This window comes from Onychomys torridus, chromosome 1 (assembly GCF_903995425.1).
Source record: "Onychomys torridus chromosome 1, mOncTor1.1, whole genome shotgun sequence".
In the NCBI taxonomy this organism is placed as follows: Eukaryota; Metazoa; Chordata; class Mammalia; order Rodentia; family Cricetidae; genus Onychomys; species Onychomys torridus.
In genome coordinates, this window is record NC_050443.1 from 128804292 (window position 1) to 128822394 (window position 18103).

The following is an 18103-nucleotide window of genomic DNA, read 5'->3' on the forward strand; positions in this document are numbered from 1 at the left end:
TCTTTTTTTTTCTTTTTTGTTTGTTTTGAGACAGGGTTTCTCTGTGTAGCTTGTCCTGGAACTCGCTTTGGAGACCAGTCTGGCCTTGAACTCACAGAGATCCGCCTACCTCTGTCTCCCGAGTGCTGGGATTAAAGGCGTGCGCCACCGCTGCCCCGGCTGAGAAGGGATTCTTAATTGTAGAAAGAGCTGTAGAGGGCATGCCCACTTGCTGCAGAGCCCAGAATAAGCTGGTTTGTTCAGGGCAGGAGGGTCAGAAGCTCAAAGGGGTTCAAGGGATCGATCCTATGTAGCTCTGACCCGAGAAGGGTTTTGAGTGACTAACAGGCTGCAGAGTTCAGGAGTTCTCCTTCAGTTATGCTTTGAGGATAGGGACAAAACCCCCTGGTGCCTGCAAAGGACAGGCCTGGTTTACTGAGGCTTGTAGCCACTGCATTATATTTCCTGGGGAAGTGACCCAGGAGAGCACTTCCTGTATGTGGGGGCCCTAGGCTCCAAAGCCAGCTTCAGGATGGGGGATGCTGGCCATCCTATCTGCCTCTGACCTTGACTCTTTTTGTTTTTGTTTGCTTTTTGAGGGAGGGTTTAATCTGTGTAACAGCCCTAGCTGTCTTGGAACTCACTTTGTAGATCAGGCTGGCCTCAAACTCACAGAGATCCGCTTGCCTCTGCCTCCCCAAGTGTGCACCATCACACCTGACTCTGACCTTGACTCTTAGTATCTGTCATCTTTAGGAGATTCATTGCCATCCCACAGTTTGCCTCACAGAAGACTGTCTTCCCACAGAGCCTGGACTGAGGAGGTACAGGGACGTGGATCCCTGACATACTGGAGACCTGAGGGTTTGACATGCAGATTGAAGTGTGTGGGCAGGCAGAGAGCCTGGCTCAGTGGGGCTGATGGAACCCTTCCTTTCTTCCTCTGAACTTTATGGATCACCAGAACTGGCCTTGAAGCTGGGAAGTGAAAAGGAAGCAAGTCTGCAGGCTGGAGTGTCCACCACACATGTGCATGCGTGCGCGCACACACAAGCGCACACACATGCAGACGCATGCTGCATCTTTCCCCTCCTGCTGTCCCCTTGCTTCCTACTTCCAACCTTGGAGCATTGAACTCTTCTACTGGGAGGAAAGATGCCACGGAGACCCTGCCTCAGGCCTCCTAGATTGTCTTCTGGCTATGAAATAGGGTCCCATCACCCCGGAAGTGGGCTGACGTCAGAGGCAGCTGGCAGAATGGTGGGATCTCCTCCATCTAACCCTAGACCCTACCTGTGCATGGTCCAAGCCACACTGCTGGATGAAGCTGGGTATGACTAGCCAGAATGACTGTGACTGTCATTTCCCACTCGAGAAGGTAGGGTTTGGCCCCAGGTCTCCAGAGACACCTTTCTACTCCCTTGGGATACAGTGCCTGTAGGTTCAGCTGCAGGACCCAGAGTCAGGCCAAGCATTTCAGGCATCTCTGCCCAGTAAAGGTTGATCCCTGTTCACTGGTAACAAGTGACTTCCTATTTGATCTGATAGCACCCCTCTGTCTGATGCTTTCCCACCCATCTATGGGGAAAGAGGATTCCAGGAACTTCAGACATTCCCAGGGCAAAGCCTGGCTGTGATCTTGGCCACAGTCGCGTTCACTCCCTCCGTTGGCCATCACTCTAGTCAGGATGCTTTCTGGGCCAGAGCAAGAGTCTAATAAACTAATTTGAGCGGAGGCTGGGTAAGGCTTCCCTGCTATAACTCATAAAGAGACTATTGCGTTTCCCTGGGCCCATTGGTCATGAAGCAGATGTGATGACTGCAATACTCACTCCATACCAGGCCACTTGGCCAGAAGCTGAGGACAGTGGTTGAAGACCTGACTGCCTGTCTCCACACTACCCGTCACCAGCTGGGAGCTCCCACAGGAGCCCCCATCCTCTCTCTGAGCTTGCGTCCCCGTCTACAGGAATGGGAAAAGGTTACAATTAGTGTGTAAAGAGTATTTAAAATAATGTATGGGATTGGAGAGAGAGCTCTGTGGTGAAGAGCACTTAAAGCTCTACTAGAAGACCCAAGTTCCCAGAACCCACATCAGGCATCTCACAGTTGCTTGTGACTGTTGCTCCAGATGAGCTGATGTGTTCTACTGGCCCCTGTGAGTACCAGCGCACATGACATACATGGGCAGAGGCATACATGTGCACATGAATACAAATAAATCTTAGACACACGCACACACACACACACACACACACACACACACACACACACACACATATGCACTCACTGGGGCTGGGGAATTGGCTTAGTTGATGAAATGCTTGCTATACAAGCATGAGGACCCGGGTTTGAGCCAGGCATGGTGGCATACTCTTGTAATCATAGTCCTGGAGAAAACAGAGGCAGGGGAATCGCCCAGGCCCCTGTCAGCCTAAGCAATCAGCAAAACCCAGATCCTAGTAAGAGACCTTGCTTAAATTCCAGAGGGGCAACATCCAAGGTTGACCTCTGGCCTCCACAACCATGTACACACACGCATGTACCATCACAAACAGACACTAACACACAGACAAAACTCTCAGTTCCTGGGCAGAATTCCCACCCCAAATACAGCTGCTGCAGCACTGTTAGGGGGCTCAGGCCTCAAGGATCCTGTGTCAACAAGACCCTCCCCCCAAACAATGGTATTGGGAAAATCTGTCTGCCACACACTGGTGGAATGGTGAATCTCCGTCCTTGCCTTATACTCACTGAGGCCCAGTCCCTGCCAAGCAGGGCCCAATTCCAGGAGCCTCAAGGCCACATGTTGGGCCCATTCCAGGGCAGAGAAAAGGCTGGGCTGGGCAATGGATTCACTGCTATTGTCTTGGAGATCTCACTTTCCTTATGTTACTCAGATGGAAACTGAGGTTCAGAGGTTCTTTGGTGAACTTCTCAGGGCCCTGAGGACAGGAGAGAGGGATAGTCCCCCAAATTTCTTTTCAATTATTCTAAGACCTAGTCTCATTGGCCTTGTGTTCTTCCAGTGCAGGCTTGGCTGAGCCCCTCCCCCTCACTTCCCACTGTTATCAGTCAGCCCAGCACTCCCCCCCCCCCCCAAACCCGCCAAGCCCTGAGGCTGCTGGCTCAGGAGCCCCAGATTTTGCTGAGCAAGCGAATCCAGAGGTGCTGTCTCGGCACAATGGCCACTGACCAGATCTTCCTCTCTTCCCTCTTCAGGGTCTGCTTTCTACGGGCTCTGTAGCTTGGAGGTGGGGGCTGGTTAAGGACAGAACCCCAGTGCCCCCAGGGCTTCAGCATCAGCCAGTGGAGGGTTCTGAGACTTCCAGAAGAGGGGGTGTTTGTCTGAAATCACACAGAAGGCCAGGGAGAGCTGGATTTTTCTCCTCACAAAATCCAGGGGTGGCAGGAAGTGGGTCTGTTGTGCCTGGGCCATTTGTAGAATCCTGCCTGCCTGCTGAGGTCTGGTGCTTCCTCTCTGGTCTGCCTTTGTGAATTTCTATCATATTGACATTTCCATTAACGATGCCATGTTATTGATAAAGTTTGATTTGCTCTGTGTGGATGAAGGCTCCCACTTAACTGCCTCTTCCTTGTCCAGGTTTTCTGCCCATCCCCTTCAACCCTTGGGAATGACAATCATTGGGACAGCCCCTACCTATGGTGTAAGAGCAGAGACTCATTCTAAGCATTGATACATTAATATTCATCTGTCTGCTCAACAAATGTGAATTGAGTTTGGACTTAGTGCTGGCCACCTGCTATACCAAACACTGCCCTGTGCCCTAGGTTGGGGACAGTGGATGACAAAGGTGTGTGAGCCCTGCCTTGGCCCCTAAGAAAGTTCGTGCTTGGTCATTCTGCCCTTGTGACATTCCAGTTATAGATTGCAGTGGCTCTATTTTACAGATGGACAGACTGAGGCTCAAGTGGCAGGTATATGGCCTAGGGTTGGTCCCCGGGCTCAGCTCGGCAGGTCTTGAGTCCCTAGCCTGTGTGCGCTGATGTCTTTGTTTGCCTTGCAGCCCACCCCAGCCAGAAGAGGGCCTCCCTACTGGCCCCTCAGCGGTCTCAGTCCCCTGGAAAAACCTTGGCCCCAGCAAAGGGCCTAGGGAGTCTCCAGGGGGCTTGGTGGAAGCCTCTGCTTCCCGGAAGGAGGCCCAGGCTGAAGAACACTCAGCAGCCGATCCACTGGACGTGTCGCGCCTGCGCAGCTCCTCCATGGAGATCCGAGAGAAGGGCTCAGAGTTCCTGAAGGAGGAGCTATTCAAGGCCCAGAAGGTGGGTGCTCCAGGGTGGGGGTGAGGGCTGAGGAAGAGTAGTCAGACTGAGCGAGCCCAGATAGCTGTGGAAGGGAGAGAAAGGTCATCACTGGCCTAGGCTGCATGCCAGGCCCATGCTGCAGTCCTGGGAACTGAAGAGGCTGGTTTAACCCCGGGGCGTCGAGCGTGCTAAGCATGCGGTCCACCACTGAAGTCTCAGAAGCCTTCAATGTTTTCATACCTCTTGACTCATCTGGAAATCTGCTTCCAGCTCTGCTGGCCGGCCGGGCTAGGGTTTTAACCTGGCGCATGGCCTAAAGCCCCATAGATTGCCTCGCAGCAGGCTGGGGAGATGGAGGCTGGCTAGGGCCGGCTGACAGCCTCCTGCCTGCACCCAGGAGCTGAAGCTGAAGGACGAGGAGTGTGAGCGGCTTTGCAAGGTGCGTGCACAGCTGGAGCAGGAGCTGGAGGAACTCACAGCCAGCCTGTTCCAGGTACACGGGGCGGCCTGGGGATGGGTGGTCGAGGTGTCCGGCGTCTTGTGACCACTCATGCAGAGGTGCCCCCTCTTCTAGGAAGCTCACAAGATGGTCCGGGAAGCCAACATGAAACAGGCTGCATCAGAAAAGCAGTTGAAGGAGGCTTGGGGCAAGGTGAGACCCATCCCTGTGTGCCCAGGCCAGCTCACGGCTCCTATCACAGCCCTCAACTAGCAAGGCATGCAGCAGGTTCCTCACAGACCTACTAGGCCTCAGGAACAAGAGAACCCAGGTCTGAAAATAAGTAGCCCAGGGCCCCCAGACTCCATCATTTTCCTGTTGCACCATAGAGACCTTTTTTTTTGGGGGGGGGGGTGTCCTCTGTAGTCCAGGAGGGCTCAGTGGTTATTACAGGTTCTTCTGACTTCAAAGCAGAAATGTGGGCCTTGGCTGTAGAACACAGGCAAGCAGCTTCCTTTCTCATAGTGTTTGCCAATCAGTAAGTGTGAAGCTTGGCCTGTTCTTGGTTTCTGGAGATCCCTGAATACTCAGTAGGAGATCCAAGAAGTTCCCAGAGAACTCCTCCAGCAGAGTCTCTGGATGTGTCCTGAGGCAGGCCATGTCTCCTCTCAGCCTTGGTTTCCCTATCTGTAAAATAGATGTCTTAGAGGTTGTTCCAAGGGTGAAGGGAGGGGCTAGTTATTGCTGGGGCTGCTTGGCTGGCAGGCTGTGGTAGCCATGGTGACATTAACCTCACATGGGGGTTGATGGTCATCTTGTCTGGGCCAGATTGACATGCTCCAGGCAGAGGTGACAGCCTTGAAGACACTGGTCATCACGTCCACACCAGCCTCTCCCAACCGTGAGCTCCACCCACAGCTGCTGAGCCCCACCAAGGCCGGACCCCGAAAGGGCCACTCACGTCATAAGAGTACCAGCAGTTCCCTCTGCCCAGTTGTGTGCCCCACTGCAGGGCATATCCCCACCCCAGACAAAGAAGGCAAGGAGGTGAGGCACAGGCAATAGTGGGCTCACAACAGGGAGGGGCGATCCTGCTTAACCAGCCAAGGGAGCATCCTGGAAGAGCCGGCCTGACCCCTCCTGTGGGACCCACCACCTGTCTCTCCCCTCTCTGGGCTTCAGGGTCCCTTGAACTGTGAAGGCTGGACAGGCTCCTCTGATTCCAAGCAGGAGGTGGTAATCTCTGAATTTGAGCTGTCTTAGAACCTAAAGGTCCTCTCTCAGGAAAACTCTTCAGAGATGCACTTCCTATGTCAAGAGTGATAAGACAGGTGCCCCTGGACATCCAGAGAGGGGCTGCCTGGTGTCTGTGGCTACAGGCTTGAGGTCTAAGACCACTCCATAGTTATTTATGTATTCCAGGGTCCTCAGCGCCTCTGACCGTGGTGCTGAGGCAAGTATGACCTTAGAGACACATCTCTGTCCTGCCTCAGTGGGGAAAAGTGGGAGGGAGGCTTGGCCCAGGCTGGACTGACATGACTCCAGGTCCTTGGGTAGCTGTTAGCACTTCCCATGCCACATGCCTGCCCCCTCCCCTCTGGGAGAGGAACTGAGGACAGGAAAGAGCCAGTTCGGGCTGTATCCGGTGAACACTGGGGAGACGTGGGATGAGATCCAGCTTCCTGGGGCTCTCGCTCAAGCCCATCCTAGCTCAGAAGGCTCTTCATCTGTCCCCTGAGCTTCCAGGGAGGTGCAAGCAAAGCCCTCTCAGTCCCCTTCTGAGCACTGAGCTTCCCATTGGACACTGACATCTCCTCCTTCCTCCTGTCTGTCTCTGTATGTCTGTCTGTCCATCCGTCCACCCATCCCCTGGCCCAGCCTGGCCTGCCCCCTCTACTCTCCCTGCTCCTGTGCGTGATCCCCAGCAAGGCCATCCACCTCACCTACGAGCCGACCTGGCAGCTCCCATCTGGGGAGCCGCCCACGGCCCCCAACTCCGCTACCTCTCTCTCCTTTTCCCGACAGGTAATGGCTCCTTAAGGGGTCACCCCTCCTCTCCCATCTGGGCTTCACTCACTGTGCATGCAGTCCAGGGCAGGCCATCATTGCCTTCTCAAGTGGCCAGCCGGGAAAGCTGTGAATGTTCTCTCCTGTGTGCATGTACCTATATGTGCATTCTAGCCATACAGAGACCCGTGGGTGCCTGTGGGGATCCACAGGTTCTTACAGCCTTGCTCTTGATATTTCTTCCAAAAGGAGTCAGTAGCAGAATTCAGGCCAAGGCCTGGATCCAAGTCTGTAATTTTGCAGTGCCAAGAAACTTAATGTACACCCAGACACAAACTGTGTTGTTCTAAATTCTTTGGTGCAAAGGGCAGACAGGACCTCTTCTTCCCTGGACTCTGCTCCCCTGCATGGCTGCTGAGGACAGGCCTGATGGGCCACTGAGCCCTCCTACATCTCCTGTTCTCCTCTCCAACAGCTTTGCCTTCTCTGAGGTGCTCACCCTCATCCCTGACTGCCCCACTTGGCTCCCCTCCCCTGCAGGTGGATACGACCCTGTTTTCAGAGTTCCAGGCTTGGAGGGCATCACCTACCCTGGATAAGGATTGCCCCTTCCTGGAAAGAGTGTACCGAGAGGATGTGGGCCCCTGCCTCGACTTCACAGTGCAGGAGGTGAGGTGGGCTGGGGAGCCAAGGTGGCAGCTGGGGACCCATCCTAGGAGTTCCCAGTCACCCAACATCTCACTGCTGTACCCTGATCTGTTACAGCTCTCAGCTCTGGTGCGGGCTGCTGTGGAGGACAATACACTCACCATCGAGCCTGTGGCTTCACAGACTCTGCCTGCTGTGAAGGTGCCCACTGTTGAATGTCACAACACCAAGTAAGCTTAGTGCCCTAGGCCCCTTCCTGCCCATGTGGGAAGGTCTGAAATGGAGCCTTGGGCAGCACCCTAGGGGAGTGGGATGGGAGCCTGAGTCTTGGGCCTCCTAGATGGGATATAGAGCCCATCTAGGGTATGTAGGAACAGTAACATTCAGGGTGACAGTCTCCTATGGTTTTTGACCTAGTCTAGGGACTCCCAAGACATGGGGCTGGGGGTATAGCTTATCAAGTCCTTGACTAGCATGAACAAAGCCATGGAATCCATCCCCAGCACCTTGTAAAACCGAGCAGAGCGGCATACATCTCTGATCCCAGCACTTGGGGGTAGAAGCAGGAAGACCAGAAGTTGAAGATCATTCTTGGCTACATAGCAACTTCAAGACAAGCCTGGGCTACACAAAACCCTGAGTTAAAAAGTGAAAACAATAAAGCCACAAGAGAGGAGCAGTCATCACTATCCCCACTTAGGTCCAGGAAGTACTCTGACAAAAATTCCTGCTGCCAGCTGGGGTGTCTCTTCTGACTGGCATCATCCATTCTCCCTCTCCCTCCTCTTCTGTCTCATAGAAATACTGAGCTCTGATTGGCATATAAGTGATTGCTAGCGGCTGGCTCGATCACCTGCCAATAAATTACTCCCAGGCAGCACTGGACAGGGGTAGCAACAGAAGTGAGCAGTCGAGGTGGACTGAGGGTCAGGCAGGTTTGCCCCCTTGGCACTCTAGAGATGGCTGGTGGGGCTGGTCCCATGAAGGAAGCCTGGCCACACAGAGGGAGCATCTGAGCCAGCTTTACAGGCAGAGGGAACAGAATGAATGAAGGCCAGGGAAAGCCATGGATCAGGGAGCTGGGGCTGAGTCCCACAGATCAGGCTTGTTTGAGGCCAGAGTTTAAAGAGTCCTTACTAGTTAGGACACCAACCCACTCGGCTGGTGTTTTAGGGGTCATCAGCATGTGTTACCTTAAAAGAAAGTCGTCTGGTGAACTTTCAGTGAAGGTTCAGCCTCACAGTGAAGGAAGAGGCAACAAACACTATCAACTGTCCTTTACCTGAGAGTCTGTATTTCCTGAGCAATAGGGAAGCCACAGGGAAAGATGATGAATTAGACGTGGCCTTTGGAGATGCTCCTGGCTGTAACATAGAGAAGAAGAAAGGGCAGAGAAAGTAGAGAGTGGTTAGAAGGAGCTGAGGGAATCCAAGCAAAAGGAATGATGTAGGCTGAGAACATGGCAACCAGGTGCAGGTGTGGGGGAGGGAGCCTTGTAGGTGATGCTCTAGACTTCACGGAGGCAGGGACCAGTGGAGGAGCAAGATTTTGGAGTGGGAGGCTGGACAATGGGCTCTCAGGACCATGGGAACCTAATAGGTGGGTGGCTGAAGGTACTAAGTGGATTTCCCAGGCCTGGCTGAGGAGAGAGGGTGACGTGGGAGGAGGTTCTCAGTGAGGCCTGGTGGGCAGGAGACGGCATAGGGACAGATGAAAACCCAGTGTGGGGATGTGGGAGGCAGTCAGACAAGAATTCAGTTAGGGGAAGAGGTGGTTGGGCATAAGGTCCCCAGTAATGTGGTGGGCGGGGGGGCATTTTAAGAGGCTGCGGAGGGTGAGGCTTTTGGTGTGACATGAGATTGACCAAACTCCTCTGCCTGTGTGGGAAAGGAACTGGGGTGGTGTGTGGGCATGGATCCAGCTGCATTCAAGGTCTTTCCTGAGGACTCTTGCTCCATCCCACATATTTATTTGGCCCTGAGCTCCTTTGGAAGTGGGGAGGGGAGGGGAGGGAAGGCCAGGCCCTACTTCCCACCTGCTTCATGTGCTAAATGTCCATACACCCTCTAGCAAGCACACATCCCTGCCTCTGTAGCCTCATTCAGTGCCTTACACTTGCTCTGTTCTCCCCAGCACATGTGCCCTGAGTGGACTGGCCCGTACCTGCCACCACCGAATCCGTCTTGGGGACTCTGAGAGTCATTATTACATCTCTCCATCATCCCGGGCCAGGGTGAGTCATCCTTCACAAATGTCACTTGGCTTCTTTGGGATCACAGGGGCTAGAACTCTGGACCTCTGGCTGAGATGCACTGTCTGAATAACTCTCAGAGGTGCAGAGGTTGGTCCTGACCATAGCCAGGCCAAATGCCTCAGTTTCCCATTGTGACAAATGACCATAAATATAGGGGCTTAAGATAATATGCTAGTTTTTCTAGCCAATTTCTCACAACCCAATTGCTATGCAACTTAGGATAACCTTGAACTATGATCTTCCTGCCTCCACTTCCCAAGTGCTGCAATTAGAAGCATGCTATACCATGTCTGGTTTTTATCATGTTAGAGATTGAACCGAGGGCTTTGTGCATGGTAGGCAAGCACTCTGCCAACTGGCTATATCCCATCCAAAAGGTTATTACCCGTTTTTTGTTTATTTGTTTTGAGACAGGGTCTTTTCTTTTCCTTTTCCTTTTTTTTTCCCCCCCAAGACGGTTTCTCTGTAGCTTTGTAGCCTGTCCTGGAACTCGCTCAGTAGACCAGGCTGGCCTCGCACTCACAGAGATCCACCTGCATCTGCTGGGATTAAAGGTGTGCGCCACTGCCACCTGGTGGAAACAGGGTCTTTCTATGTAGTCCTCACTGTTCTAGAACTTGCTATATAAACCATGCTAACCTTGAATTTAGAGAGATCCGCCTGCCACTTCCTCCCGAGTACTGGGATTAAAGGCTTGAGCCACTGTGTCCGACAGTTAAACACTCCTAGTCTCTCCCCAACTCCAGCTCCCTGCACCCTCTCTGGCCTCCTGGCAAGTTCTATGCTTGGAGGCCTAGCAAGAGCACCACCCTTCCCCACAGTCTCTTGTGCCTGCCAGCCTCTGGGTGCCTCACATGTAGGGCTTCCTGTCCCAGAATCCTGGGTAGGGGCTCTCGTGGGCCCTGCTGCCTGCTACCTCCCACCTTGGCTGGTTTTCTAGATGCAGAGCCTGCGTGGACATTTCTGGAACTTCTCAATGGAAGCAGGATGAGGCAGGGAAAGGAGGCAAACCAAGGCAGGGCTTAGCTTTGGCTAGATCCAGAGGGAGTATGGAGCACAGAGTGGGCACCACAGGCTCAGAAGCTGTGAGATCAGGCCAGGCCTGGGGGTGGCCTCTGGGCAGGATAACAACACAGCCCCCTCCTCTCTGTGAGAGTCTTTGGGGCTGTGCCTCTGCCAGTAAAGGGTCACCAGAACTTGGTAGGGAACAGGCCTCTAGCCATACTAGGGTCCTCAATCCTAGGGACAAGGTAGCCTGGGAAGGCGACTCTAATTGCCTTTCGTGGAATTACACACAGCACCTGGTTTATGTCTGGTGGGCCCGGACCTCCTTGCTCAGAATGAGCAGGTCCACAAGGGACTAAGCTCAGATGTTGGTACAGGCTGCCTGATTTCATGTCCGCTTAACCACTTCCTAACCACACACTTTGCCAGTCTTTATCACTGGTAAAATGGGCATGGTGAGTGTCTGTGCCTCACGGGCTGCATTGCTTATAGGCATTGCAACAGTTATTCTTAGGAGCTGTGGGTGTCTTGCTATTGTTAATTCAACCTTGGAAGCCAAGCTCTAGCAGAGTCGGTGAGCACTCCCTGGCTCTGCCAGGTACCTGGGACTTACTGTCCTGAGAAGTGTCCACATTGGCTTTTGGAGGGGACCCTAGAGTCTGGGGACCTGGTGGGTCACACCCTCTCCATTCTGCCCACAGATCACTGCAGTATGCAACTTCTTCACCTACATCCGCTACATCCAGCAAGGCTTGGTTCGGCAGGATGGTGAGTGCCCTCTAGCGTTCTTTTCTGGGATCGTTTCCAAGGGAGGGAGATGGGCAGAATGGGGTTGGTTAAGTGCTTTCTAAGACTACCTGTCCAGCAGCAGCAGCAGAGGCAGGAGTCTAGGGTCCCTTCAGTAGGAAGCCAGCAAAAGGGGCATTGTACATTAATAAAGTGTCCCTGATCCTCCTTGATGATGGGTTCTGCTCCACTGGGACAGCGAACCTGGTGCCTTCCACACATCTGGGCCATGCTGCTTTTTCTTCTGCCTAGAAATCCTTAGCTCCAACAGAGATATCATTCCTGTTACTGGCTTTGACATTCAAGGGTCTTTATGATGGCTCTCTCCTGTGACTCTTCCCTACTTCTTCATGGCCATCAGAACATGGGTTGGTTCCCTGCCTTCTGGATCCTTCTCCAGACACAGGGACCGATGCCCCGGGCCGCTCACTGCTCTGGGTCAAGGTGGGAAAACATTTGCAACTGGAGAAGTGTAGTTCTAAGCCCATGATGAAAACAACTGTGTGGCAGAGAGTGTGTCTGAACTCCCCTGCCCAAAGCCAGGGAGGCCAGGGCAGTTGTCTCAAGTGACCATGAATTATCCTCTCTGTCCGCAGCTGAGCCGATGTTCTGGGAGATCATGAGACTTCGGAAGGGGATGTCACTAGCCAAGCTTGGCTTCTTCCCCCAGGAGGCCTAAGGGGTGACCCCAGGCCCGAAGTAGGCTCTGAGCTAGAGCAAACGGCTGCCTTGGGACAGACAGTCAAGAAATCCTGGAGCCAGCTTGAGCCAGAAGCTGAAAGGACAGATAAACAGCCAGGCTGTAGAGACAGAACTAAGCCAGTCCCATCCATTCCTCCTGGGACAGATGGAAGGACAGCCAGCCCTGGACTTCATGAGATGACCCTCTTGCCCATTGGGCTCTGTAGCCACCAAGAGAATTTCAAGAAAACACCAAAGACCAAGGAGCTTGGAGCCACATTGGAGAGAGGCTCAGCCCTAGGGAGGGGACCCTTGAACAGCCAGTACCCCCTCCACAAGTCCCTGCTGCTTACCAATGCTCTGTTGCTGCCCTGTCTTCAGAACGGGACTGTTCTACTGTGGCTGGATCTCCAGAGTATCCACAGCCTCTAAGCTCTGGGTCACCAGCACCCCCTTGTGGCCATCTCTCACCCTGTTCCCAAGTGGCCTCATTAGACTTTCCCAGTGTAGGGCAAGTGTCTCTAATCTGAGCACGGTGAAGGGATAACTGCCCCCAAAGTGCTCTGAAAATGAGTAAGACCCTGTCTGTCTCCATTCTTCTGAATAGAGGCTTCTCTGACCCTTCCTCTCTACTTCAACCCCATCTTCAGGAGGCCCTGGCCCTAAAATTGCCAGAGGTCTGGGGTTCTTTCTTTTCAAAGTGTGCCACTTGGGAGCCTCAGGATGTAATCATGGGCTGCCATCCAGACCACAGGGGCCCTGTATGTGGGACTGGATGGAGTGGCGACATAGGACCTGGACCCTGCCTGACCCATCCATCATAGCCCACTGGGAACCGGGCTTGGGGTATCCAACCTGGACATATCCCTCACCACGCCCCTATTTCCTTCAAGTGGAATGTAACACAATCTCTGTTTAATAAAGGAAGGCTTTGTTGGTAGGGGCTAGGCAGCAGTGGCCTTCACTCCTGTGCCCTGGGGCTCTGGCCAGGGCTTGGGCATCTGAAGGAATGAAATCAAATCCTTTCCTGACTGCCCTCGTGCTTGGGATTAAACCCAAATCCTGGAGCCACCCGCCCTGCTGCCACCTTACTTGCTGTTGGGAAGACTGTTGGAGTTGTCCTTAGTATTTCATGGGGCTATGAGGTAGTGGAATGATTTTTTTTATACCATTCTCTGTGTTCAGTTCTGACCTGTGAGTCCCCTAGCCCTCAGAGATGACCCCCAGTCTATTAGAAGCCTGGAGTCCAAAGCACTGGGGCTTCCTGGGGCTTGGCAGGCCAGTGTAAGATTGATTGGTGCCACCTGCCATAGGACCGTAGGGACTACAGAAATGCTGAACTGCCTCACCCCAACCTTAGATGGGTTTTTAGCAAGGCATGGCAGACACAAGTGGAAAGAAGAGGGGGTAACCAGGGTCCTCAGAGACCTCAAAGCAGGACTGAGATGTCCCGTGGTTCTTGCCTCTGCCCCACCTGTAGGGCAGCTCTGTGCTTTCTTGGAAGGAGGATGCGGCTCTGGGTTGGGTCAGAGGTTGTCAGCAGCCTACAGGAACTTCTCGATTGGCCTGAGACCCAGGTGCCTGCCACTCAGATGGTAGATCAGTGGGGGGCTGGCCAGAGCTCGGTCAAGGTCCTTTGCCCTCACACATTCTCTGGTCAGTAGCCTGTTCCCACTTTTCTGCCTCCGCTGCACGCTGTGTCCTCACGTCCCCTCCCTGCTCCATTATGACTCCAATCCTTTCCTGTCTTCCCAGTCCCCATAGACACCTGGTCACTGACTAGACCCCTGTCACATCTACTCATGCTGGACGTTGGAAACAATAAACATACCAGTAATACATCCGGGTCACTGGATGGGAGAAAGTAGAGACAAAGGAGAATGTCGGGAAAGACTTGGTGTCCCAGATGGGATCCCCATGGCATCCTCTAACTATGCCAAACCTTGTTCACCTGGGGACAAGGGAGGATGAAAACCTGAGTGCTGGACTTAATCAGTCCCTGACTTCTGTGTTCTGGGCTCAGCCATATGCAGGACCAAAGAAACACCAGGAGGCACTCTGGAGGCCCGTGGAGGACCCTACTCCCCTGACCGGCTTGCCTTGCTGCTACAAAACTTTGACCATGATCAGACCACAGGTGGGGTCATCAACACACCTTGGTAACAGCAATTAATAGCTTAGCACTAGTCATAGCTCCCAGCCCTCTCTGAACCCATTATTTCAGCCTCTTAGCAATGTTAAAACATGCTGTTCTCCCTCATGTAAATGGATAGAGGCATTGGAAAGAGGCCCCAAGGTTGGGGTTTATTTACCTCAGTGGTAGAGGCTTGCCTAGCAAGCACAAGGCCCTGGGTTCAGTCCCTTGTTCTGGAAAAAAAAAAATCACCAAGAGGTCCTAAGTCTCTGGGCTCCATAGTATGAACCCACCTCTTAGTGTTTTGTTTTTATACCAAACACTCCAAGTGTGCTTAGGTTCTTTGCTTCTGTAACTGATGCAGAAGGCTAGGGGTGTAGATCAATGGTAGAGTGCTCAAGGCTTGGAGTTTGGTCCCCAGCACCACACACAACAAAAGAAAAGAAACAGTTGAGACAGGGATGGCATTTGAAGCTAGGTTTGTTTCCTATACGCTAGCCTGTTAGGGTTGACTGTGCTACCAGACCCGGGAAGCAGCTCGGGGCTCTGACTCTTGGGAGATTAACTGCCATCAGCCACACAGTTGTTCTTAAATTCTCTAGATTACCCTCTTGGGCTTCTATGAATACTTGGCACATAGGAATCATTTGAGCCCTCCTTGGCCAGCCCTGAGTCTGGCCTCTAGGCATGAAGGCATCGAACCTGACTAAGCACATTTACCTGGGGCTGCACCTTGAGATATCTCACTTTGCCATCTGCCAAACCTGCCCTGATTTGAATCCTGCTAGGGCTGTGACCTTGGAGCAAGTTGCTTTTTTCATTTATGAGCTGGGATTACGATCCCCCCCCACAATCTTCCCTTATTTGTTTATGTATGCATGAATTCATTTGGTGTTTGTAAGTGGTGTGTGGTGTGTGTGTGTGTGTGTGTGTGTGTGTGTGTAAGCGCGCGTGCGCTCCAGAAGACAACCTCTGGTATTGTGTTGGTCCTTGTCTTCCCCCTTGTTTGAGGCAGAGTTTTTTATTGTCCATTGCTGCATAGGCCAGGCTAGCTTCTGGGAATTCTCCCATCTCTGCCTCCCACCTTCCCATTAGGAACACAGGGATTACAGGCATGGACTACTGGATCGAGCTTTACACAAGTTCTGTGGATCTGGACTCAGGTCATCAGGCTTGCACAACAAGTGCTTGACCCACAGAGCAATCTCTGCCACACTTACTCACTTTTGAAAACATGTAATCTTAGCCATGTTTAAGTGTGGAATTATAGTTGTGTTAGGTATATGCACACTGCCATGAAACCAATCTATAAACCTTTTGCATCTTGCAAAACAAAAGCTATACTCATTAGACAATTCCCTGTTTCTCCTGTCCCTAGATGTGGAGAGCAGCATTTCACCTTCTGCCTCTGTGAATATGACTCTTCTAGAGACTTGCTGTAAATGGAATTATAGCACATTCATCTTCTTTTGACTGGCTTGTTTCATTTAATGTAATGTCCTCAATATTCATCCATGTAAGATGACAGGACTGACTTCTTAAGACTCAGTAGTGTTCTGTTGTATATGTAACACCCTGCTGAATCTGTCCAGTCATTGGAGATAGACATGGGCTGCTGGTACCTGTTGTGTAGGCAGATATCTCTTGGAGACCCTGCTTAGAGTCTTTTTGAATAAATAACGAGAAGTAAGTCTGTTGGCTCATATGGTAGTTCTATTTTGTTAAGAGGACCCTCCATACTCTTCCGTGGTGGCTGCACCATTTTAAAGTTCTAGCAACAATACTCCAGAGTTCCAACTTCAGCCTCCTGACCAAATTGATGTTGTTGGTTTCAGTAGTAAGCATTCTAAGAGATGTGAGGTATGTGCTCCCTGGGCTTTGATCTGCATCCCTAGCAGTGATGTGAGGGTCTTCTCACATTTCCTGAACATTTCTATGCAGCCTGTTCTTTTTTTTTTTTCCCCTTTGTTTTTTTTTGAGACAGGGATTCTCTGTAGCTTTGGAGCCTGTCCTGGACTAGCTCTGTAGAGCAGGCTGGCCTCAAACTCACAGAGATCCACCTGCCTCTGCCTCTCGAGTGCTGGGAATACAGGCGTGAGCCGCCACCACCACCACCACCACCACCTGTTCTTAAGGGGTGTTCTAAGGGTCTTTTCCACCATAGTGGCCGATAGGCTTGTGGTTGCTGGCCTAAATGGTTCCAAAGAGCCCTTACATAATCCTGTGGTGCCCGTGGCCTCTGCTCCTCCTTTCTCAGAAGAGTTGTACCCTGAACTAATAACCCAGCTCATGATGTGATCTGTAACTCAGGCCAACCCTAAAGCTCTGACTTCAGTCCTCTTTGCCTGAGCTCTGGGACTGCTCTTCCTTGGTGGCTCCAGAGCTTTTTCTGAAAGCCACTGCTTGCCTGTCCAGCTTACTGAGCCTCCCTGGCACTGCACAAACATCCCTTGGCTCCAGGACAGTGGCTGGTGGCCTTGTAGGGGGTGGCAATTTCAAGGCATCCAACAAGAGGCCTGGGTGGAAGCTCCCAGCCGGATCCAGCTGGGACAGAGGCAAGAGTCTGCATTCAAGGGGGACTGTCCTCAAACCTCAAGTTTGCCCCCCTCAAAAAAAAAATACTCCAGCTGGCTGGCTTCCCTCACCCTCCTACACCCACACACCCTGGCAGTGGTCCAGTGGCAGCTCAGGAATGTCGAGTGATGCCTCTCCCTTTCTAAGTGGTCTGAGAGGCCTCAGCTGCCCGGATTTGGGGATTTGGGGACAATGGAGCCTCAAGTTCCCCCAACCCCTGATTCCCTGCAAGTTGCAAGTTCTCCAGCATCAGAGATCCCAGAGATAGAGTGGCCTAAGGATGACCCCAAGGCCTGAAGAGAACTTAAGTGGGAAGTGGTTTGTGTGGGAGGTAGGGAGAAGTCACTCATAGTTCAGGCTTTATGGGAACACACAACTAGATATAGGTGGAAAGGAGCCTCATACCACCTATAGATTCCATGCTGGACTGAAGTGGCCAGAAAGGGTAGCATGGTTCAGACCTTGTTCTTGTGTTACCTAGCCAATCTGTCCAGCCTTCACTTTGCTGATTCTCCTGGTATGGCTAGGGCATAGAGAGATTTAACTTCCCTGACCCCTAACTGCCTCCCATACTTGAGTCCAGGCCAGGCCCCAGGGAAGGAGCCCTTGGGTGGCTTGAACCAGGCACGTCATAATACTGAGAGGTGCTGAGAATGGAGCAAGGCCTATGCCCTATGGGCCACCAGGTTTGGATGCAAGAGGTATATTCCCTGGGAAGAGGAGGCTAACTTCATCCTGGTGCTCAGTGTGACCATGTGGGGGCAGCAGTACCCGCTGTCCTCTTTGGCCGGGGCTGCTGAATCCTCCAGGTGTGCAGAAATGGGGTTCCAGGATTCTGAAGAGCCCAGTAGAAAGGGATTAAACAATTCCTGTCTCTGGCAACATCATAGGTCTCTGGTTGTCCTGGCTAACCAAAGCAAGAGTTCCCTGAACTAGGGAGAACCAAGAGGCCCTGTTCTTCAAGCTCTGGTCTGCCTGTGGCACAAATATCATGGGTCTTCCATGCCTGTGAGTTCTGCAGCCTAAGGTAGATCAGCAGTAGATTGGACATGTTCAGAAAATAATTCTGGAATGTGCCGCACTCCTCTCTCTCCATGTGAAGGAGGCTGGCCCTGCTGTCACCTCTCCTCGGGTCACAGGTCCTGACTGTGTCACCAGTGTTCTTTTTGCTAGCCTCTACTTCTCTTCCTGTCCTGTACATTTCCGCTTGTAATGGTCGCATCTGGACTGCATACTTTCAGCCTTTTTATTCTTGTTCTTGTTCCCTAAACAACGCAGTGAACAATTATAGAACATTTACATCACATCAGCTATTGTAAGGAATTCAAAG

General features: G+C 52.4%; 1 protein-coding gene across 8 annotated transcripts in view; it reads left to right on the plus strand.

Annotated features, from left to right (window-relative positions):
• Positions 1-15889, plus strand: part of Rab3il1 (RAB3A interacting protein like 1) — a 49312-nt gene extending 33423 nt beyond the window's left edge. For 3 of the 8 annotated variants that reach the window (XM_036204948.1, XM_036205006.1, XM_036204965.1), the window contains exons 2-11: positions 4008-4263; positions 4643-4738; positions 4820-4897; positions 5513-5731; positions 6563-6709; positions 7232-7360; positions 7457-7569; positions 9473-9572; positions 11300-11366; positions 11981-15889. In XM_036204948.1, coding sequence (XP_036060841.1) covers positions 4008-4263; positions 4643-4738; positions 4820-4897; positions 5513-5731; positions 6563-6709; positions 7232-7360; positions 7457-7569; positions 9473-9572; positions 11300-11366; positions 11981-12063 — 1288 coding nt within the window. In that variant the 3' untranslated portion in view covers positions 12064-15889. Of the gene's footprint in view, positions 1-735; positions 1358-4007; positions 4264-4642; positions 4739-4819; positions 4898-5512; positions 5732-6562; positions 6710-7231; positions 7361-7456; positions 7570-9472; positions 9573-11299; positions 11367-11980 lie in introns of all 8 variants that reach the window. The other 5 variants (XM_036204974.1, XM_036204981.1, XM_036204989.1 and 2 more) reach the window with 3 other exon arrangements.
• Positions 15890-18103: the final 2214 nt, after the last annotated feature.